This window comes from Aplysia californica, unplaced genomic scaffold (genome assembly GCF_000002075.1).
Source record: "Aplysia californica isolate F4 #8 unplaced genomic scaffold, AplCal3.0 scaffold00408, whole genome shotgun sequence".
NCBI classification, from domain to species: Eukaryota; Metazoa; Mollusca; class Gastropoda; order Aplysiida; family Aplysiidae; genus Aplysia; species Aplysia californica.
In genome coordinates, this window is record NW_004797678.1 from 263561 (window position 1) to 287047 (window position 23487).

The 23487-nt window shown below is 40.6% G+C and overlaps 3 protein-coding genes across 3 annotated transcripts in view; 1 reads left to right on the plus strand and 2 right to left on the minus strand.

The window, feature by feature from the left end:
* LOC101846440 (isobutyryl-CoA dehydrogenase, mitochondrial) overlaps positions 1 to 8122 on the plus strand; it is a gene marked incomplete in the record, with an annotated part of 26236 nt that extends 18114 nt beyond the window's left edge. The window contains 6 exon segments of the mRNA XM_013085799.2: positions 1177 to 1314; positions 1611 to 1746; positions 4062 to 4159; positions 5422 to 5574; positions 7180 to 7282; positions 7936 to 8122. Of these exon segments, the coding sequence (XP_012941253.1) occupies positions 1177 to 1314; positions 1611 to 1746; positions 4062 to 4159; positions 5422 to 5574; positions 7180 to 7282; positions 7936 to 7991 (684 nt within the window).
* A 9142-nt stretch (positions 8123 to 17264) lies between these two features.
* Positions 17265 to 22988, minus strand: LOC118478190 (von Willebrand factor A domain-containing protein 1-like). Its single transcript, XM_035971268.1, has 5 exons — positions 22853 to 22988; positions 21400 to 21556; positions 20115 to 20318; positions 18743 to 18884; positions 17265 to 17424 (listed from the first exon to the last, which is right to left on the minus strand). Exons 1-4 carry the CDS (start codon positions 22931 to 22933, stop codon positions 18748 to 18750), a joined length of 579 nt encoding a protein of 192 aa, XP_035827161.1. The 5' UTR covers positions 22934 to 22988; the 3' UTR covers positions 17265 to 17424; positions 18743 to 18747.
* The window catches only part of LOC101846899 (collagen alpha-6(VI) chain), a gene marked incomplete in the record, with an annotated part of 54235 nt that continues 53698 nt past the window's right edge, over positions 22951 to 23487 (minus strand). The window contains 1 exon segment of the mRNA XM_035971272.1: positions 22951 to 22965. Coding sequence (XP_035827165.1) covers positions 22951 to 22965 — 15 coding nt within the window.

Consider the following 23487-nt stretch of genomic DNA (forward strand, 5'->3'; position numbering starts at 1 on the left):
CCCCTCCCTCTCTCCCTCCCTCCCCCCTCTCTCTTTCTCTCTCTCAATCTCTCATCATCCTAATCTCTCCTCTTCCCCTTGTTTTGTGTTTTTTACTCTCTTTATTTTCGGCACATATATGACCTTATTGTGTTGCTAGTGCCTAAAAACTCTGACTAAAAAAACAATAAAAATGTGTAACCTCTTTTTTTCAGCTGCATGCATTTTAGATGGTTTCAGTATCGAAAGTCTTCAGTGCTGGAATGTATAATAGGCCATTGCCATTAAAATGCAAAATTTTTATTTACATTGGGAGAGTCATTTTGTATGTGTGTGTGTGCGTTTTTGTGTGTGCATTATACAGGATTTATGATTTGTCTAGTGTGTGTGTATTTATATTGTGCTATGAATATATGATTTGTGTGGCAGAGGCTGGCTGAAGTACACTGGTTAATTCATAACAAAGGAGAATCTGTAGTTGGTTTTTTTTTAAACCTCATTGTATCTTGTTTTGTCTGAATTTATGTATTAACGTGTTTTATTTTCTCTAATTTCGCCTCTTCTATTCTTTCTTTCTGTAATCTGAGCTGATCTGATTTCATCTTGTTTTTGTGGGTGGTTGGCGGGTGCTCTGGTGTGGTTTGCTCCTTCTTTCCTATCAAACGTCTATCATTCTTATCTCCTCTCCAGTGGGTGGTTGGCGGGTGCTCTGGTGTGGTTTGCTCCTTCTTTTCTATCCACCGTCTATAATCTTTATCTCTCCTCCTTTTATTTTGTGTTTGTTACTCTCTTGTAACACCTCTAATCTTGGGCACTTATATGACCTTAATGTGTTGCAAGTGCAGTAAAACTTTTACTAAAACCAAAAAACTATCTCCCCTCCTTCTTTTTTATGTTTGTTACTCTCTTGTAACTCCTCTAGTCTTCGGTAGTTATATGACCTTATTGTGTTGCATGTACCGTAAAACTCTTTCTGTGGGTGGTTGGCGGGTGCTCTGGTGTGGTTTGCTTCTTCTTTCCTATCAAACATCTATCATCCTTATCTCCCCTTCTTCTTTTTTATGTTTGTTACTCTCTTGTATCACCTCTAATCTTTTGGCGCTCATATGACCTTATGCAGTTGCGAGCACCGTAAAACCTCTACTAAAACTAAAACCTCTTACTAAAACTAAAACATCTTGTCTCGTCGAAATTCAGGCATTCATCAGCGGTAGTGGGGCGAGTGACCTATACGTGCTGATGTGTCGCACTGGCCAGCCGGGCCCCAAAGGTGTGTCTTGTGTGCTGGTGGAGAAAGACACACCAGGCCTCTCTTTTGGGAAAAAGGAGAAGAAGGTATGCCATTGGGAAGGTGAAATCTGGAGGGGAAGGGGAAAAGGAGGAGGGGGGCTGGGGCGAGGAGGTTTGCATGTGGAGGTAAAGGGGATGGATTAGACTCGGAAGTGAGGTGAGAAGTGTGGTTGAGTTAGAGTTGAGAAGGGATTAGAGAGAGAGAGAGAGAGAGTAATCATAGTGGACCGGGGGTTGGGGGGTATTAGACCAAAAATTTGAGGAAAATGTTTTTACAAGTATTGAAGAACATGTTTTTAGATGAAGTTAGGGAAATGTTTTGTTTTTTCCTATTCAACAAGGTTGGATGGAATTCACATCCTGCAAGGATTGTGTCATTTGATGACTGTCGTGTCCCTCAAAGTAATCTCGTTGGTGTGGAAGGCCAGGGCTTCAGTATAGCCATGAGAGGCCTCAATGGAGGCCGAATTAATGTTGGTGAGTGTTTTTTGGCTCAGTTAATGTTGGTGAGTGTTTGTGGCACAGTTAATGTTGGTGAGTGTTTTCTCGTACAGTTAATGTTGGTGAGTGTTTTGTGGGTGAGTGTTTGTGGTACAGTTAATGTTGATGAGTGTTTGTTGCACAGTTTATGTTGGTGAGTGTTTGTGGCCCAGTTAATGTTGGTGAATATTTGTGGCAGTTTGTGGCCCAGTTAATGTTGGTGAATGTTTGTTGCACAATTAATGGTGGTGAGTGTTTTGTGGTACTGTTAATGTTGGTGAGTGTTTTGTGGGTGAGTGTTTATGGCACAGTTAATGTTGGTGAGTGTTTGTGGCACAGTTAATGTTGGTGAATGTTTGTGGCAGTTTGTGGCCCAGTTAATGTTGGTGAATGTTTGTGGCAGTTTGTGGCCCAGTTAATGTTGGTGAATGTTTGTGGCAGTTTGTGGCCCAGTTCATGTTGGTGAATGTTTGTGGCAGTTTGTGGCCCAGTTAATGTTGGTGAATGTTTGTGGCAGTTTGTGGCCCAGTTAATGTTGGTGAATGTTTGTGGCAGTTTGTGGTCCAGTTAATGTTGGTGAATGTTTGTGGCAGTTTGTGGCCCAGTTAATGTTGGTGAATGTTTGTGGCAGTTTGTGGCCCAGTTAATGTTGGTGAGTGTTTTGTTGCACAATTGATTAGGGTGTTTTGTCGCAGTATCTTTGTGTGTGTGAGAGTATTTGTTGCAGAGTGAATGTTGGTGATTTTTTTTTTCATTATTAATGTAGGTGAGTGTTTGTGGCACAGTTTAGTTTATGTGGATGTTTGTTGCAGTATTGATGTTTGTTGGTGGTTATCGCAGAATTAATGGGAGTGGGTTTTTTTCTTCTGTATTAACGTGAGGGAGTGTTTGCGGTACAGTTAATGTGAGTGTTTGTTACAGTATGAATGTACGTGAGTTATTGTGGCAGGACTCATGAGGGTGTGTGTTTCACAATGTGTGTGAATGTTTATGACAAAAATAATGTGTGTTGGTGTTTTTGACATGAATAATGTTTGTTTTTGACATAATGTTAGTGAGTAATTGTAGGATAATTAAATTGAATTAGTGTTTGGGGGTAGTTGGCAACTACTTGACGGGTTTTTTAAACTCTTTAAACTCTGAGTTTTTTCCACCATTTCCCGGAGGTGTTTTTTTCCAGTCACCTAAACCTGGTGTCTCATTACAACCCCAAAAGCTTGCCTCCGACTTCTAAATTGCGGAAACAAAGGTTTAGTCATTGCTAAAAAATTTGGATCGGGAATAGTTCTGAAAAACAAGAAGAAACTATCACTAAATTAAAAGAAACAGTTGTCACTAGTATCGGAAGCTCCAGCGCCCGACGCAGAACAGGGTTACTACCGCTGTACAGCTGGACGCTCCCAGCGTTCGATGGGGTTTAAAGAGTTAATTGGGTGGAAAGGGGGGGGTGTGCTGCTTCTCAGGGTTGCAGACGACCACTATCTGTGATATAACAGTAAGACTCTTTTCCATTGTGCACAGAAGATGTGTTTGATTCCTGCTTTGGACGTTATTATAAAAAGTGTCTTTGTCTTTCTGCTGTGATAATGTTGTCCATGTTGACCCTGTAAGCAGGATTGAAGCTGGCTTCCTCCCTGATGATCTAAATTAAGTTGCTGGGGGCTTAAAACATTTTCATTCTGTCTTAGTCTTATCTCTCTTGGCCTCTAATTGTTCTACTTATGCAACAAGCCCACTCTTACTAAAAGCCAGAATGTCTTCAATATGTGGGGGATGCTGGAGGGCTCCACTTGGAGGTCCTTCATTTCTGTATATTCTTTTTGTTTCTGTTAGTCCACCATTTTTTTTTTTTTGGTTGTTGATGGGTGCTCTCATGGTGTGGATTGCCTCTGCTCCTCCTGTCCTATCAAATATTTACCGTAGTCATCTCTCATGCTTCATTTTTGTATTTGTTACTGGCTTTTAACAGCTAATCTTTGGCACTTACATGACTTAATTATGTTGCAAGTCCTGTGAAACACTTACTAAAACATGTTGTTTTTCTTTGCACTAAATGACCATTATCATGTCAGTGAGCTTCTCTTTACTCAAACCCAAAAAATTAATGTGGATGGTTGACGGGTGCTCCGGTGTGGTTGCTTCTTCTTTACTATCAAACATCTATCGTGCTTATCTCCCCTTCTTCTTTTTTATGTTTGTTACTCTCTTGTAACACCCCTAATCTTCTTGCGCTCATAAGACCTTGTGCAGTTGCGAACGCCGTTAAACCTCTACTAAAATTAAAAAATTTGATTTCAATTTGTTTTGAACAGCATCCAGTTCCCTTGGGGCTGCTCATGCCTCCATTGAACAAGCGCGAGACCACATGAAGGTGCGCAAGCAGTTCAATCAGCCCTTGGAAAATTTTCAGGTAAAGAAAATTGTGGTCTGCTCTGTTCTACTTTTCCTTTTTTTTCTCTTGTGGTGGTGGATGGTGGGGCGGAGGGTGGGAGGAATAGGGATGGTTCACATTCCCCATCACACTTTTCATTCTGTTCTCCTAATGAACGGTTATTTGATTGTGTACTGATTTCAGTTTCTACTTGTTATCAATGCATTGGTCTCTTGCCTACAGTACCTGGTAGCCTCGGTAGCCTGGTAGTTAGGCTACTGGATGTGTAATTGTGAGATTGCAGGTTTGGGGATTTGAGCCTCAGCTCAGTCCAACATTGTGTCCTTGGGAAAGGCACTTAATTTGAATATCCTATTTTGCTTGGTCCTGTTGGAAATGGACATGGAACTCGGAAGTCCGGCCTCTTAACTCTTTAACCCTGGAATTATTTTCCATGTTTTGACAGAGTTTTTTTCCAGATCTCATGAAACAGGTAACTTGGGATATGCTCAAAATATTCATAAAATGGTTTAAACTGTGTCAAAGTGAAGAGAAAGTAGTTTATACATTTATCTAACATTTCCGAGTCAAATTAAATCTCTTCGGATTTGTAAAAGAGTGCATTAGGAGTAATGCTTCATGCACCCTGCGATCAAGCCAGGTGCTGGTACCGTCCACTCGGGGTTATAGAGTTAAATAGTCTAATAGTGTTGATAGGGGTGTTAACCCTCTCAGCACCATTAATGGGTCAGTAAGTCACCACAGCAAAACCAAAATGGGGGCCAGCTGATGGCTTCTCAAAACTAAAATATTTCAGTGTTTTTCAGAAATTCAGGGGGTGTAGGAAAGAAATTGCTTTTACTTTTAGCGATGTATTACAATGAAATTTCACTTACAAAGACCTGGAACGCCAGTATCTAAATTTAGAGTGGAATGTTCTATTTCTTAGCCTACACTAAAGGCGGGTGTGTCAGGCTGGTAAAAGCCAGTATGGCTCTACAGCCAGTTAATTTTAATAATTTAGCCGGTATGGAAACATGACAGGAAGGCCAGTTTAGGCCGATGTGGCTCAAAAAGGGCTGATGTGGGTTGTTGGCGGGTGCTCTGGTGTGGTTTGCTTCTTCTTTCCTATCAAACATCTATCGTCCTTATCTCTCTTTCTTTTTTATGTTTGTTACTCTCTTGTAACACCTCTAATCTTTTGGCGCTCATATGACCTTATGCAGTTGGGAGCACCGTAAAACCTTTACTAAAGCTAAAGCCAAAAAGGGCTAAACCTGTACTATTTCACTTTTCTACAGTACCTGCAGTTCCGACTAGCTGAGATGGCCACCCAGCTCGTGGCATCCCGGCTGATGGTGAGGAATGCTGCCCAAGCACTGGACAGAGGGGATCCGAACTCTGTTGCCCTGTGCTCCATGGCTAAGCTTTTTGCCACAGAGGAGTGCTTCAAGGTGAGTGGCCAGACGTGTGCATTTAATTATTTTGACTGTTCATCTGTTTTTATGCAGCCAAATTCTGATTTCGAAGGTACTCTTTATATTTTTATACTGACTAGAGAAAGTGGAAATGAAAGCAGATCAAAGAACACGTCTAGAGAACAGGAAAGTGGTGAATGGAGAAAATTTTAGCAGAAAAGTTTTGCGTCGCTGTCAGTTTGCAAACCTTGGATCTGTTGAATGAGAGGTGAGCACCATACCTCTAGACCACGAGAGCCCCAAATTTTCTTTCATATCCGTTAACAGGAAGTCTATTCTATTATTCTATTGGATCGGCCAAGATCCCCCTCCCCCCTCTCAAACTCTGGCTTCCTCTGGGCTCCTCTACCCTTTACACTTGACTCTTTCTACTGATCTCCTGGTTCTTATTTTACTGATGTCTTTCAGCTGCACCCCTGACATTAGGGTAGGTAAGATCTAACACTTTACTTTGTCTTCTTGGATAAGGGTGAAAAAATCTCGGAGGTCCTGTGTGCAACTTGAATGAACTAAAGATCCCTTGGTGGTATTAAAATAGATAAGAGTAGGTTTCGATTACCACTTGGGCAAATTTCAAAATTAATTTCTACCAAAACTGAAAATACTCTAGTCAGTGCTAAAGCGTATGGAGTACCTTCGAAATTGGAATGTGGCTGCCTGATGGCAAGGGGTCCTATGAAGTAGGAAATACAGTCACATATGTCTCACGACTCGGTGGAATTCAGGGGCTGGTCAATTTTGGGGCATTTTTGGAGTTATTGGTATCTGTGTATCATCTTGAAGCTTGGTCTTTCTTTATCTATGTTTTGATGAAAAAAATACCCATACATCTTGAATAGACCTTGGGATGTTTGTGATTGAAGGAGATGGGGTCGCCTGGTGTCAGAAGTAAAATTAATGAGGAAATGGCTGCCAAAATTTGGTGACTACCATAGCTTGAGAGTCCTTGGAAACTGTAAATTTACTTTTTTTTACGCCTTTAAACAACAATTTTCAGTAAAATTCACACTAAAATGTGTTTTTTGAAATAAATTGTTTTGAGCCAAAAAAAAAAAATTGCCCAATGCTCAGAAAAATGCCAGTTTTGTTGATTTCATTATTTTGATGAGTGCCTGATTTCACCATGCTGTCTCACACATAAATAAAAATCAGTGGCACTGCGGGTTGATGAACCAGCCAGGAGTCGAGTAGTGGGTGGTTGGCGGGTGCTCTGGTGTGATTTGCTTCTTCTTTCCAATCAAACATCTATCGTCCTTATCTCTTCTCTTTCTTTTTTCTGTTTGTTACTCTCTTGTAACACCTCTAATCTTCGGCACTCATATGACCTTATTGTTTTGCAAGTGCCATTATACTCTTATGAAAAAAAAGGAGTTGGGTATGTGAACCAGCCAGGAGTCAGGGACCCCTGAGATCTAGTGGGGGAAGGCAAAGAAGAGGAAGAAGAAGATTCTTCCCCCCCCATGATGTGGCATTATCAGTTGTATGATTTGTTTGGGTCATAATTTAATGTACAAGTCAATGGTTTGAAAGAGAAAATCCAGAATGAAAAGATATAATGTATTTTTCTATATTTGTTTTCAGATCTGCAATGATGCCCTGCAAATATTTGGAGGCTATGGGTATCTGAAAGATTACCCAGTCCAGCAGTATATGAGAGACACTCGGGTACACTGTATATTGGAAGGTGAGATGCTGTGCTCATGTTTCTTTAAAAGGTGCTAACGATCTACAAAAATAGTGTTTAGTGCAATTGGTCCTTAGCTATTGTTGAAAGATGAACTGTTGCTTTCTCCTTTTTTGCTCTCTTCTACTCTGTCTGTCTGTCTGTCTGTCTGTGTGTCTGTCTGTGTGTCTGTTTGTCTGTCTGCTCTCTCTCTCTGTCCCTCTCTCTCTCTTTCTTTTTCTCTCTCTCTCTTTTTCTCTCTCTTTCTCTCTCTCTCTCTTTCTCTCTCTCTCTCTCTCTCTCTCTCTCTCTCTCTCTCTCTCTCTCTCTCTCTCTCTCTCTTTCTCTCTCTCTTTCTCTCTCTCTCTCTCTCTCTTTCTCTCTCTCTCTCTGTCTGTCTGTCTGTCTCTTTCTCTCTGTCTCTCTCTTTCTCTCTCTCTCTCTCTCTCTCTCTCTCTCTCTCTCTCTCTCTCTCTCTCTCTCTCTCTCTCTCTCTCTCTATCTATCTATCTATCTATCTTTCTACCCCCCCCCCCCCTCCCGTCCTCTCTCCATGTTTGTATGTATTGGTATCCTTCTGTTTCATTTGCATGCCTTTTGTTGCTCATCTGTCATGTATGTTTTATTTGTTTGACTTTAAAATTTAACCTCAAACGTCTCTTGTTTCTTTGTAGGGTCAAATGAAATCATGCGGATGATTGTCTCCAGGGATCTTCTCACTGAGAGATGAGGTGCTAATACATTTTTTCGTAACCTTGACACCTGTGGCAGTTGGTGAATTGTGTGAATCACAGAACTGGCTAAAGAACAAGGGGAGGATGTGTTGTTCCTTCATCCACAGTGGCCGTATTGGACAGCAGCAGAACTGGGAAAAGAACGGAAAGGCTGGTGTGTTTTTTACCGACCAAAGTGGTCATATCGGATGATGAATAAATCGGAATATAATTTGAGAGTCGAAAAAGTGTTAGCGTAGACATTAGACAGCGTCTAGAAATAGCGGGCTTGACAAGCCTGCCAGTGATGATATGGTAGGTGACAGAGTTTCCAAATTGGTAACACACCTTACTTTTGTGTAGCACAATTTATAGAGCACTAATTTACAGTGTCTTTCAATGTTGTGTTTGTAGGGAAGGGGGGGGGTGGGCATGCAGAAGTTTGTTGATTTATATTTTTCAACGTATGAAGAATGGGAATTTGAAATTGTAAGCATGTTTAGGGAAAGAACGGAAGGAAATGGGTGTTTGTTTTACATATTTTTTTTCATTCTGATTTTGCCACCAGTCCTAGTTTGGGTCTCTTAGTGTAGTGCAATCATCCTTGCTGCAAATTCTGTTTTGCCTATTCTTGTGGAAGATGTCTGAATTGCTGTTTCCCTAATTTTGATAAGAATTTAATTTTGTCAGTATTTTTGTGACTGTGCCATTACTGATTCAGTGGGTTATTTTGATAACATTTTCTTGCTGCGGATAAACATCGTCTTATATGGTTGTCAATATGGTCTTATTTTACAAGAACTATTTATTGACAACGAAGTTTTTTGAGTGTGAACAAAATGTCATGTTTTGGTTTTTATGCTACTGTTTACTCTGATCACAATTTTGTCTGCTGTGCAATGCACCTAAAAATTTTTTTAATATTGTGATAATGCTTTTCAGTTTTGTTCTAGGAGCTGGTAATCTCACTTTTTATTTAAAGAGTGCAGAATAAGTGTATTTTGTTGAAGCTTTCATGTAGACTTCGTTGGAATAAGGAAATAATTGCTAATCCACAAATATATCTACTTTTGAGAACTATTTCGCTTTATTCCCCTTGCTTGGGTCAGAGCTTTTGAATGTGCCAGAGGCACTGGTATAATGGCTTGTCGTGACCTCTTGTAGATAATTGTGCCATCAGAAAATGTGATACTGTGCCCTCTTTTTTTCCTTTTTTTCATTTTTGGTAGTTGAATGCTATATGTTTACTTCAACAGCGGTAATGCTTTGTGCCTGAAGTTTTATTTTTGTTTTGGGATCATGTACAAAGTACGTGCCCGAAGTTTTATTTTTGTTTTGGGATCATGTACAAAGTAGAGATTCAAAATTACTCTTGTCTGTCATCTCGGTGAATTATTTTATGAATCCGGTAAGCCATATATAAACATTTTTTCACAGGGAGGCGAGAAACTATGAATGTCATATATTTGTCCCTTTATAGGTAGAAAAGTCGACTAATTATTTCATTTTTTTTAAGGTTAAGTTTCGTAGAGTAAAAGAAGTATGAACAAATGTATGACAAAAAGAAATTTCTTTTACCATCTACTGGAATGTTTTGCCCAGTAGTTTAACTCACTGACTACTGGCCCCTTTCACAAATCACTAGTGCTGAGTACTGGCATTTTTGGGGGTATTTCAAAACACCACCTCAACTCTCAGAATTACCCTATTGTAATTATTTTTTGAAACAGTAAAGTAACTTTCAAATTTAATCTATTTCAAAATAATTAAGTTCTCTAGGTCTAATACTTTAATTCTTATGATTGTTTCAAAATTGGCATGAATTTGATTTTTCGAAAAATGTCCAGAGACATGACAGATAGAATGAAATTCACAACAACAAAAATAAAAGTTCAAAGTGTTCTGTTTTGATTTATATCCATGTGTGAGTGTTTGGTGAAAATATAAAAGCTGGTCTGTGCGTTTATTCAGACCCATACACTGAATTTCATGAGACATGTAGGGAACGAAGTTGTGATTTCGTCGCGTGAACAACAACAACAGTACCAGTGCTAGATCTAGCCCTAAAACTACGACTCGGGCCGTGTTCGGGTACATATACAGGGTCCTAACTTTCGGACACATATATCCTGTCACTAAAACTAGCAAAACGTACAGAAGTATCGAAAACAGCGAAATTATGTGATTCTTGTTCGTGCGACCGTTACTTCGACGCGATTGTCGGATTACTATCATTTGTATAGAAAAAACATAGCACGAGTTCCGGTCAGGTCAGCCCCAGAAGAGGTGACTGTCCTTCACCTTCAATTGCTTAAAAAGTTACCTCGAAACTTCCGCCAAACTCGGCATGAAACGAAACAAGAGGCAAAACTAGCACTGGAGTCCGTTCCTGTACATGTGAAGGGAGCACAAGATACGGAACAAAACCGCAAATTCCATCCCGTCGGGGGTACGGGATCCATACCTACGAACCGACCGAGAGCCCCGTACCCGTGACGGGATCCGTAGTCAGTGAGTTAAGAGAGATCAAATCCTTTGATTTTTCCAAATGTCACCTGAAGTCATTTTTATTTTTAGATTAATGAGGTGAATAATATAGAGATTTTCTTTTGGTCAGAACACAATGTTTTATGTTACTGCTGTATTGTAAAGCCTCAGAGTCTCTGTACTTTAATAGGGGTTGAGCGCTATATAAATGCCATATATTATTATTAAGTAAGAGCGAGTGTTGGCACTGAGTCCTGCCTGCATGTAATAAAAAAACCCAGAATAAAATGCTGTGGCCACGTGTTACGAATGTCACCTAGCCAGCCAGCCTCGAGAGCCTATGACACCATGTACTCATGATATAAAGTAAGAGGTAGACCATGTTAAAGATGGATTGAGGGAGTCGAGGAAACCCTGAGAAATCATGATCTCCCAACTGAAAGAGCTGGGGAGCTGGCCTACCGTAGAAAACTGCATCTCCCCTTGGCTCTTAACGGCAACGAAGGATGAAAAGGGGAAAGTAAAAGTAAAGAAGTATGATGGAGGGGTAATTGCTGCTGTATCATGTCACTGGAAAGCGTACAAATGTTTTCAACATATGGAAAACATGTTTCTTTAACTAAGTTATAGACCTTAGATGTCTGTGCTTTGAAATGGAGCTGGCTTTTAAAGACTGGTTTGTGTCAAATGAATTTTAGAATACGTACACTACCCTGCAAATGCACCATATGATAAGTCATGCCGTGTTCAACAAGCTTAAAATTGAGTTTTCTTTATTAATGTAAACCGTGTTTACGTTGGCAGTGACATAATTGATTATTGATACAGCTAAAAACCACGGTGTGTATTTCGACTAAAATCTCTCCATGGAAACCATCTTGAACCTCATGAGCAAAATTTTGTCCTTACAGCTCAGAAAAAGGGGCCTTTTGAGGTTCTGTCTTGACATTTAATGCAATGAAAACGCTAACATCAGCTCTCACTCTGTCTTAACTAGACTGATGGAGTTCAGTTTTAGAAACTGCGACAACAAATGGTTTAAAATCTGGTCTTAATTTTTACCTTTCGATTTCATTTCTTTCAAAATTGTTATCCATCTTAAGTCAGTCATAAGTGCTTCTTTTCATTGATTGAATGTACACACTCAGTCCAAGAATGGATTGGCAAAAAACATTTGTAGCAAGTGACTACCACAAGTAGCTTTTGAGGCTGACTGACTGTGGCCATGTTGGATTAAAAATAAAGGAAACAAAGTTGATGGGTGTTGTGGTTATAGGTATAAGTATAGGTGACCGCTACTGAGAGCTGATCGCTAAGGCAGGTTCGACTTTGTTATCATTGTTTTGATATTATTATTTTTAAAAAATTATTACTTTTACTATTATTATCCTATTATGGGGATGACCTTTGTTGTTTTGTTATCATGATTATTCTCTCTGCATGTATTGTTGATATTGGAAGTATTACGCCAACATTTGTGGTCTCATGGTTAGGTACTTTGACACTCAACAGCTTTAAGCTGGAGTCTTCCGTGAAAGAAGAGATTTCTTCTGTCTTTCAATTGGGATTTATTGCTGACGTGGCCTGGGTTGGCCCCAACAGGCAGAACTGAGGCAGCCTTTTTGGTGAATGATTTGAATTCTGACGAGGAGAGCATAAAACATTTGTGTCACGACGTGGTGGAATCAGGCGCTCGTCAATTTTTGGGCATATAAGGTTATTGGTATCATCTTAAAGCCTGTTCTTTTGCCTTCCTTTTGGTAAAAAAAAAATATTCATCTATGTTGAAAAGAAGTCGAGATATTTGCGATTGAAGGAGGTCAGGGTCGCCTGGTTTCAGAGGTAAAATTATTGAGAGAATGACCACCAAAGTTTGGTAATTTCCCCCATAATCTGAGAGTCGTAGTAAACTGAAAATTTACATCATCAATGTTTTTCAGTAACAATCCACACGGAAATGTGTTTTTAAATGGATGTAAAAGGTGTTGAGCCAAAAAAAGAAAATTAGAAAAAATATTGCCCATCAGTTAAAAATTTTTTTTCGATGTCTTTGGTTTGATTTATTTTGACGAGTGCCTGATTTCACCACGATACCTCACATTTGTCTATTAGTGTTATCATGAGTGTAAATTCGTATTGTCTTGTCATGTACAAAAATCTTATTAGTTCCTCTGTGAAGTGAGTGCATGTGTGTGTGATTAAGGGACAGAGATGTGGAAAGTAAGATTTTATCTTATACATGTGTTCGATGGGAAAAGACCTTGTAAAATTTCTTTATGCATTTATTCTGTCCCATTTATCTTGCTCAGAATGTTAATTTAATACTGGCATTCAGCTTGACATCGCTGGTGGTCTAGTTGTTAGACTGTTAGGCTGGCAACCAAAACGTCGTTGGTTTGAATCCTATGAAGTCCTTGGGAAAGGCACTTTACATGAATTTTACTCATTTCATTCAAGTGGGAGTGGATACCTGACTGTGAAAGTTCTAGTCAGTTTGTTTGAACGCTTGATCTTTGCATTGTGTGCTTTACTTACTATCGTTATTATTATTATTATTATTATTATTATTATTATTATTATTATTATTATTGTGGCTTCACAAGTGTTTATTTGGGGGTGGAAATGGGAGGCAGTGCAGTACCAATGTAAATGTACCAATGTAAAGAAAGACATTTTTACATTTTTTTTAAAAATAGGGGAGAGGAGTGGGAGGGGAGGAAGTCAGATTAGATCCTGCGAGTAGATATTCTCTTTTCAAACATTTTACTTTTTTAAAAAGATGATTAAAAGTAATTATGTGTACTTGTCAGGTCTAGAGTTGTATTGTGTGAAGACATGACTATTTATTTGGCTGATCACTGCTATGTCAGTGGAAGGCATGATATCATTGACAGTACTGAAACCTTTGGTGCCTTGTATTATTGTTGATTATCTACCTATCTAGCTAGCAGTGTGGAAATAAATTGAGAATTTTGGCGAAGTTGTGTATTAATGTTTGTCAAATTGTTTGTCTTTCACAGTCTTGTTCTTGGTGAAGTTGTGTTGTTAGTGCTAGCTTAATACAAACAAGGCTAATTCATGCTCGCACTGAATTTTGTTAAGTTTGATTAGAGCTGTATCTCTTTTTCTTTGCCTGTTTCGGACAGCATAATTCTGGGTAGTTAAAAGTTGGTGTGTGCTGTAGTGTAGCTTGCTCCTTCTTTACTGTCTAAATTCTATTATCTTTTCTTTGTATGTTACTCTCTAATCTTTGGCTCTTAAAATATGACCTATTTGTACTGCAAGGTGCCACTCATGACATTCTCTGCCTAAGGTTGCTACCACTCGAGTATACTGCCCAAGTGTGTCAGTGACGCTGACCCAAGTGTGTCAGTGACGCTGACCTATGCGCTGCCCCTTTTGATGTGTTGCACTTCACAGCCTTTAGTCTAAGTCATCACTGCCTCATTCATCCTTTCAGTCCCTCTAATCAGACGGGTGCGTACAGTTCTTCCATGGGTGGTTGGCGGGTTCTCTGGTGTGGTTTGCTCCTTCTTTCCTATAAAAAATCTATCGTCTTTATCTCCCCTCCTTTTTTGCGTTTGTTACTCCCTTGTAACTCCTTTAATCTTCGGCACTTGTATGACCTTATTGTGTTGCAAGTGCCGTAAAACTTTTTTAAAAAACCTACAACAAACAACAGTTCTTTCGGCTTTGTCATGCAGTGGGTGCTGATCATTGGCGCTAACTCTCAAATACGCTTTTACCTGATCAATCTTGTGACGTTTTACCTTGGCTGGAAGGCCCAGGAGAAAGGCTAGCGCTTAACCTCGCAGGATGTTTCTCGTGTGCATCCGAGGGCAGTCCACATACCTTCATTCTGAATTCTTTCATGTTTTTTTTAGCAGCGACGTTGACAAGATGAGGAGACCCGAGACCATAGTCTTATCACAGACAACAAAAGAGTATGGCATAGTATTGCTAAAATTCTATGTGGCATTCTGTTTCACGTCAAGGTTTATCTGTGCAGTCGGACCTTTTCTGGCTCTTGTGACGATCCTGGTTATGTGATCTTTACCTGGGAGTGATGTGTCAAAGGTGATACCTAGATACCTCTGTGAGTGCTCATGCTTCAGGACCCTGTCGTTGATGGTGACTGTGGGCATCTGCGCTTTCACTGCGGGATTATTCAGCGAGCACCACAGCACACAGGCCTTGTCGGGGTGGAGTTTGCCGATGTGGTCTACACACCATTGCCCAATTCGATCCAATTTCTGTTACAACGCGTTAGCTGTTTTTTGCCTTGCCGATCCTTACTCTGTATACAAGAACATCACCCACAAAGCTCAGCTCACACCCTGGGCCTTCCAGTTATCCAGAAGTGATTCCAACTGTGCATATTATGTTGAATAACACTGGTGAGAGTGATGATCCCTGTGGCAACCCCAGTGTGATGCTTCTGGTGTCAGATGTCCAGTTTCCTAGCCGCATTGCAACTCTCCTTTTCAGCAATGCTTCACCAGCCCATATCACGAGCTGGGGGCTAATCGATCGTTGTTCTCATAAGGACCTTTGAATTTAACATTCATTTCCGAAAGGACTGAGGCAAATAAGAAAATTCGCGTAAAATGCCTTTTCATAAGGACACAACGTCGGATCGAGCTGAGCTATTATGTTCTCTGCCTTCAAAGTAAACGTTACGTTTAGTTTAGTTTATTAAGTAGGTATTTCACGACACTTGCAAAACAATTAGGTCATGTAAATGCCGAAGATTAGACGTGTAACAAGAGAGTAACAAACACCAAAAAGGGGAATAATCGATGTTTGATTTTAACCACAGAATTCTACACTTAGTGTAGAATTCTGTGATTTTAACAGAAAAGAAGGAGCAAACCACACCGGAGCACCCGCCGACCACATACTCTGTTCCCTTTACCCAGGAGTTAAGTTAATTCACTGAGGACGTTCTGTTTTGGAGTATTTTTTAAAAAAGAGGCATAACTTCGCTATTCATGTAGATTTTTCGATTCTTTTGTAGTTGTCTAAAACTTTAAGAAGGAAGGCAAAAAAAGAAAAAAAATGATTTCAATGATATTATTATGTCTTATCAGAAGTTATAAAAACATTTCAAGATCCGCTTTTAGGATGTGTGAATCGCAGTTGTTTGCACATAAAATCTGCAACGCTCTATGTTTCGGGGAAAGTAAGAAAAAAAGAGGGTGGGGTGGGGGTGGGGGGTGCGATATGTAATTTGAAATGACTCGAGCAGTCAAGACAGTTACGGTACTTCTGTGAAATCGTTTTCGTTTTCTGTGGAAAAGGATACAGTGGATGAATAACTAATAACAAAGAGCAATCTAACTTGAATATAAAAATACATGTAACTGTGTCTCTCATTGAAGAAATGTTCTGCGTCTTTGTTTTGCAAACAGAATAAGAGGCGAGTTCAGTTGCCAAATAGGGCATTTTTATTCTATGCAGTTTCCCCTGTTGTCTGCTAATACGGGGTTCCCACTACGGCTGGATCGGGCCGATCGCACGACTCGATCGCATGAAACTGAAAACAAACACGTTTGTTTTTGAGGCGATCAAGTGGGGCGATCGGGCTGATCGGCCGATCCCATCCGTAGTGGGCACCCCGTATTAGGTACTGTTTCCCACTCAGCTTTGGTTGGCCTTGCATACCACACTTTCGGGGGCTCTCGTTGCCTACAGGTTAAGGAGTTCGCCTCTCATTCAAAGGTCCCGGTTTTGAATCCAGATAGTGGCGACATTTTTTTCTCTAAAAGTGTCTCCTTTCACCTCCTTTCCTGCCCTCTAACAATGTTCTATCGTCTGCTTTCGTCCCTACTTTCTGCCCCCTCCTCTAGGCTCCTGACTCTTTCTGCAGCCTTTTTACTGCTACTTCTAGGCTCCTTCTTACTGGTGTCTTTCAGCCACACCCCTGATCTTCTGGTAGGAAAAAATGTACACCTAGCCTTCTCAGAGAAGGGCGAAAAATCTCGGGGGTCCCGTTTGCAAGTTGTGCACGTTAAAGATCCCCAGGTTGCCGAAAATCGATAAGAGCAGGCTTCGGCCGCCACCCAGGCAAATTTCAAAATTTCCTTCCAACCGAAAATGTTAAATGTGTCCCGCGCGCTCATATGACCTTATTCAGTCAGTTGCGAAACAAACAACAACAAAAGTTGTCTGCTAAGGCACTATAACCCTCTCAGCTTTATTTGGCCTCGCATGACACACTTTCCAACAGACCCACACTATGCTACCTAAGAATTACAAAGTTCTATCGAACATTTTTGTGTGGTTAGTTGGCAGGTGCTCTTGGTGTGGTTTGCTCCTTTCCTTAAAAAAAAACACATATTGTCTCTATCTTCCCTACTTCTTTTTTGTGTTTGTTACTCTTTTGTAACACATCTAATCTTCGGCACTTATATGACCTTATTGTGTTGCAAGTGCCGTAACACTAGCTAAAACAATTTTAAAAAACCTAACATTTTTGTCTCACTTTGAGCATTTATGGTTAACCGAGGGTTGCAAGAAACGACTAATGGCCGTGGGCATTTTACCGCCCCGCCCCCCTTCTCTCTCTCTCTCTCTCTCTCTCTCTCTCTCTCTCTCTCTCTCTCCCTCCCCCTCTCTCTCTCTGTCTGCCTGTCTGTCTCTCCCACTCTCTCTCTCTCTCTCTCTCTCTCTCTCTCTCTCTCTCTCTCTCTGACAACTGAAGGCGTCGAAAAGGACGCAGAACTCAACAATTTAATGAGACAAAATAAAAAAAAGGCAAACGTTTCAATTTTGAAGAGAAGGAAAAATGACCAACGAGGAAGTGTTAATTCCAGTCTTTATTAAGGGTTTTTATTCGTTTTTCTTTCAGCTCCGATCCTTTAGCAAGCGTTTGTCGTCAATGATTGTGAAAGAGTTTCACAAAAGCATGAAGAGGGAGGGGAAAAAAAGTACTCGGGGGATGAAGTCAGCTCAACCATGTATCTGAGGAGAAAAATTCGTCGAATTTGCTTAACTAACACACCCAAACTAAACGAATGAGGAAGTTATTTTATCAAGTATCTGATAATAAAATAAAAAGAAGATGAAGAAGAAGAAGAAAAACAGCAACAAAAACAATCATCATCATCATCATCATCATCATCATCATCATCATCATCATCATCATCATCATCATCATCATGATACGTTGGGGGATGAGGGGAGAGGAGAAAAATTATAATGGTGACCATGAAGACGAAACTATCAAGGACATCAAACTATTCTTTCATCAAACCACAAGGTCAAAAATCATCATCATCATCATCATCATCGTCATTACTATCGTAGAAAATATTTACAGGGATCTTCCACTATAAGTGAAAGTGATAAATGCGCGTTGTAATATATATCTAATACACAAAACATAATTCAAATAATGATCCTATATGCCCTTCCTTTCTCTTCTCTCTTCCGCCTGTTCCCTCTCCCGCTCTCTCGTTCTTTTTCTCTCTATTTTATTCTCTCTCTCTCCCTCTCCCCCCCCCCTCTCTCTCTCTCTCTCTCTCTCTCTCTCTATCTCTCTGTCTCCCCTCACTACCCTTTCTCTCTCTCTCTCTCTCTCTCTCTCTCTCTCTCTCTCTCTCTCTCTCTCTATCTCTCTCTCTCTCTCTCTCTCATTCTTTTTTTTTGGTGCTGGTATCCAACTCAGCCTAGTTTGGCCCTGACACTGACTGGCAAGACTGAGCCAGCCCACCTCCTAAACCTAAACGATCTAAATTATGTTGATGATGGCAAAAACTATGACCATCAATCAACCAGTTCCCCTTTCCTCAGGCTCGTTACCTCATGGCTCGGTCTGGATGTAATGGTAGAGGACTGGATTTTGAACAACCTATTTATGTCTAGAAGGGCGTGAAACTCACACAGAGGATAAGGAGGCATTGTGTATCAGATAGTGTTGGATACTCCAGTGCTTGACAAACGTTTTATAACCAGCTCCCACTTTTGCCACCTTTGAGAGGCTAAGACTTTCGTACCACCCACCTGTATATTATATTATGTGTTTCCAAGCTGGACATAAAATGATAAATGTGTCAACAATAATGAATAAACCTGTGCGCTTAACAATAAATGTATTATCACACAAGCAGACCCTAAAACACCCAGAAACATTCACGACTTCTTGGGTAGCGCTACCCGAGTGATCCCCACCTCCCACCAAGATTACCAAAATCACCCACTGGTGGGCAATATAATTGGCCAGGTTGGCTCACAAACACTGGTCTCCACTACTATAGAAGAAAAACATTTAGGAACTCACCAAAATTACAAGCAGACGATGTTCTTGGGGTCATAAGTCGTGAACGGTGGGCATTCGCACATGTTGACCTCACTGGCAACGTTCATTTGACAACGCATGTTACTGCGGCAGTAGGCATTACACAGATCGTGGTAGCCCGGTGCTGGAAAGGGAAGTTGGGGGGAGGTGAGGTGGGATTAAAAGTAATGAGAGTTTACTACTTTACTTTTACTTCTTACTTTTTCATCTTCTGTTGCCGTTAAGCGTCGAGGACCGAGGGGAGATGCAGTTTCCTATGGTAGGCCAGCTCTGCAGCTCTTCCAATTAGGATATTATAATATCTCAGGGTTTCCTTGACTCCCCCAATCCATCTTTTGCGTCGTCTACCTCTTTCTTTATAGCCTGAGTACTTAGTGTTATAGAGTAATGAAAGTGATGAGGGGAAAACGGATGTCTGTTGGTTAGATGCTGCATTGTTGTTGGGGGGTTGTTTTTTTTGGTTGCAAAAAAAAATCATTTGCCTTATTAATCAGAAATATCTGCTTGTCTGAACTACAACTCATAACTTACAAAATCTTTAATGTTTTCTACAAAATTGGTGGTTTTAATTCATGACTAATCCTTGAAACGTATCTTTTCCTGCTGAAAAAGCTAACGTTTACATAGCTTATGCTTTAAACTTCGCTTACTGCAACAAAACAAGGCGTATGCTGACAACCTGTAAGAGTTAACGATCAAATTCGATCATGCTGACGAGGGTGTAGGTATATAAAAATTACATTAATTAATGACAGTCAAACTTTGCCATATCCCCTCCCTTCCCCCCAGGGGCAGTGCCACTGACTGAAGTGTCTTGAGGCCATTCCCAAAGGGGGGACATTTCTCGTTCTAGAGCACAGTAGAATTGTAAATGGGCTGATCTAACAATGTCATGCTCATAACTGTGCCTGAACTACAACAGGGAACTGCTGCTTTTTAAAACTTTCCTAATCCTTACTATCGTCATTTTCCTCTACTTCTTTTATTTGTTTGCCACATTCTTGTGACCGGCTATTTCCGGGGTGCCTTGATAGTCGAAGCAAACTTCGTGCTGTTGAAGCTAGAGAGGTGAGAAGAGTAAGTCTGATTCCCTGTACGGACTTATCTGTTGACATCCACTCCTTGGCGCTCATATGACCTTATGCAGTTGCGAGCGCCGCAAAACCTCTACTAAAACTTTTTTTAAACTTTGAAAAACAAAAACAAACAAAAACGAAAAGCAAAAAACAAAAAACAAAAAACTACCCCCCCCCAAAAAAAAACCCAACAACAACAACCCAACACAACCCCCCCCCCAACCCCCCCCCCCCAAACAACAACGAAAAAACAAAACAAAACACCCAGACTGACTCACATATCAGAGAGGCCATACAGGCGGTGGCAACGACTCGGTTCTTGATAACATCCAGCAGGCTGAAGTCGTTGACCCGGAAGACGAGCGAGTTCTCAGAGGCGATGGCGAACAGTTCTTTTCTGCTCAGAGCGGCCCCGATACCCACAGTGATAACAGTAGGGCCACTCTCGTGTAGCTTCTCAGCTTGCTGTATGGTGAACCCAGCTGACAAGGGAAAAGAGGACTCAATTATTATGGAAAAAACAGGGAAAAAGAGGACTCAATTATTATTGAAAGAACAGGCAGTTTTCATATTATTTTTTGCAATATTTTAAATTACAGGCTACCTATTGCGTTTTAAATCATTTCTTTTCCTTCTCCGTCGTTTGTTTTTGTAAGTGTGGGATGCCCTGTTAATTATTATTGTAATGATAATAATAATAATAATAATAATAATAATAATAATAATAATAATAATAATAATAAACAACTACTACTACTACTCATTAGCATCATCATCATCATGTGTTTTTCTTTGAAGGTCACGTGTCGAATCGATCGTATGGTGACAAAATGGTAGCTTCTGTCCCTCCACGGAGGAAAATCTAGCTGGTCCCGATTCAATCCCTTGAATGTGCACTGAGTATGATGGCGCCTACCAGTGCACACGCGGTATCAAATGACGTCACTTTGTTTAATTTATTATTAGATTTGACCCAGGGAAGTCCAGTAGGGCCTTATATCCCATTCCGCTGGTTCCGCGCGCAGTAAACAAAAGTTTTGAGCTACTTGCATTATCATTAATCGGGTGTTTTCATCAAACTTATCAAATCATTGCCCAGAAAACCAAACATGTTTGGTTTTGATTGATTTGATCAAATTTTGCAACGACCACATCCGACACAAAAGAATCAAATGGTTCGGACATCTCATTCGATTACCAACACACCATCCAGCACAACGTGCCTACATTAAACAAAAATTCGATGGCAACAAGGCCAGAGGGCGACCGAGGAAGACCTGGATAGATGGAGTCAGGGAAACATTAACCACCCACGGCATCCCCCTGACCCAAGCTCTCCGGCTGGCGACAGAGAGACGTCTCTTTCTTCCCGCAACGCCCAAAAGGGTATAAGCGGCGGATAAAAGTAAAGTAAGTGCAACGACCCGGGTTTTCCAGTGTCGAAGCAGCCCGCTTCCTGAATGATCCACATCGCGAAGCCCCGTCTCTTGAAAGATATAAATTGTGTCAATGCGGACGTAAAACAAAACAAAACAAAACAAAAAGGAGAAGCGCATCGCTTACGGACGGTGGAGTTTCCATCTGTAACGACCAACACCACTTTAGCAGCGCCTTCTCGAGCTCCACAGTCGGTGCTGGTGTTGAAGGTATACTCTCGGGCGTACTGCAGAGCCAGGTCAGTTCTTGTGACACCAGTGGAGTATCTGATCTTGCTTATAGCCTGAAGGAGGATGAAAGAAGTGGTGGGAGTGGGAGGAGGCGGTGGAATTAATGGTTGTAGTGGTAGTAAGTTGTGGTGCAAACGTTCTCTCGCAGACATACAATAAAAACGCTTCAAAGATGCTCTGAAAATATCCCAGGAGAAATGTAATATTCCTCATACCACCCGGGAAGAAGCTTCTCGTCATCGCACAGTTTTGTGCTCCTTTTTTAAAAAATAGAAGTTTTACGGCACTTGTAACGCAATAAGTTCATATAAGAGCCGAAGATTAGAGGTGTTACAAGACAGCAACAAACACAAAAAAAAAAGGAGGAGAGATCAGGACGATAGATATTTGGTAGGAAAGAAGGAGCAAACCACACTAGAGCACCCGCCAACCACCCACTTGGTGCTCCTTAGAAAGATCTGGGGTCGCCAAGTTCGAAGGAAGTCAGCTTCGTCAGCGAAGGATAGTAGCCGCAGAAGTACAATGTAGTAGTAGTAGTAGTAGTAGTAGTAGTAGTAGTAGTAGTAGTAGTAGTAGTATAGTAGTGCAAAAACTGCAGTCAATGTCATTGTTGTTGAAGATGATGTGCATGCAACAAAAATATTATTAGCTATCTTCACACGCGGCGTGCTGTTTTGTTGCTGTTGTTGTTGTTGTTGTTGTTGTTGCTGTCGTCGTCGTTATTGTTGTTTGTACATTCATCACAGTATATTATTGTGTTGTAATATTGTCTGATTTTTGTTGGTGGTGTCAATGGTGGATATAAACTGGAGGGGGAGGAAGTGGCGAATTGCTAATGGTGCGGATATTGCTGTTGTTGTTGCTGCTGCTGCTGCTGACACTGCTGCTGCTGCTATCGTTCTTGTAATTAGTGATGGTGGCAAGGATTGTAGCTGTAGCAGTTATTTATCAATATAATTTTCTCAAGTATTTTCAAAGTGAAAATTCGTTCGCCTTTGGAGTTTCGTAGTAGGCTACTTGCATGTTCCTATATGTTGTAACAAGTAACGCCGAAGAACCTACGATTGTTGCGGATGCTGATAACAACTAAGATGGTGGTATTAATTTTGGCATTGATTGTGATTATACGGATTCCTCTACCGCTGCCGCCTCTGATGTTGTTGTTGATTTCGTTGCTGCTGCTGCTGCTGCTGATGATGATGATGGTGATATTGATAACAATGCAGAGATAGAAACTGGGGATGATGATGATGATGATGATGATGATGATGATGATGATGATGATGATGATGATGATGATGATGATGATGATGATGATGACAAAAACAACGCTGGAAACTGCAGCTAACCTCTTTCACTGCTGCGTTATTCTGATAATCGTTGAAGCAGAACTGAGGTCTCACTCTTGCGTTGTACGTGATCACAGACATGAGGGTGTCCTTGGGCCCTATGATGAAGCTCTCTGTAAAAGATACGAAGAAACACTGCGTTAACTTTTAAAACATCACTATGTTAGCTCGTTAGAGCACAACCGCGTTAACTTTTTAAAAACACCACCACGTTAACTCTTTAAAAACACCACCATGTTAGCTCTTTAAAGCACAACCACGTTAACGTTTTAAAACGCCACCATGTTAACTCTTTAAAACATCACCATGTTAACTCTTTAAAACATCACCACGTTAACCCTTTAAAATACGGCTTTAACTCTTTAAAACAACATCATGTTAACTCTAAAAAATACCAAGTTAACTCTTTAAAGACTCAGCAAACACATATCGCTGCCCCAAAATTACAACGTAGTACGAAACTACTGCTTTACAAATTATCAACATTTTGGCAGCCATTTTCTCACTAATTTTTACCTCTGACACAATACGACCACCACCTCTTTCAATTGCGAAGTTCTCAACTTCTGTTCAAGACAAGTGGGTACTTTATCACTTAAAAAGCAGGGCATATGGACAGGCTTTAAGATTACATC

Coding starts and splice junctions, on each gene's coding strand:
- LOC118478190 (XM_035971268.1), bottom strand. CDS start 22,933: ATGTCTGTGATCACGTACAACGCAAGAGTGAGACCTCAGTTCTGCTTC. Junction 21,557..22,852: donor ATAACGCAGCAGTGAAAGAG/GTTAGCTGCAGT, acceptor ATCCTCCTTCAG/GCTATAAGCAAGATCAGATA. Junction 18,885..20,114: donor CTGTATGGCCTCTCTGATAT/GTGAGTCAGTCT, acceptor TTCCCTTTCCAG/CACCGGGCTACCACGATCTG.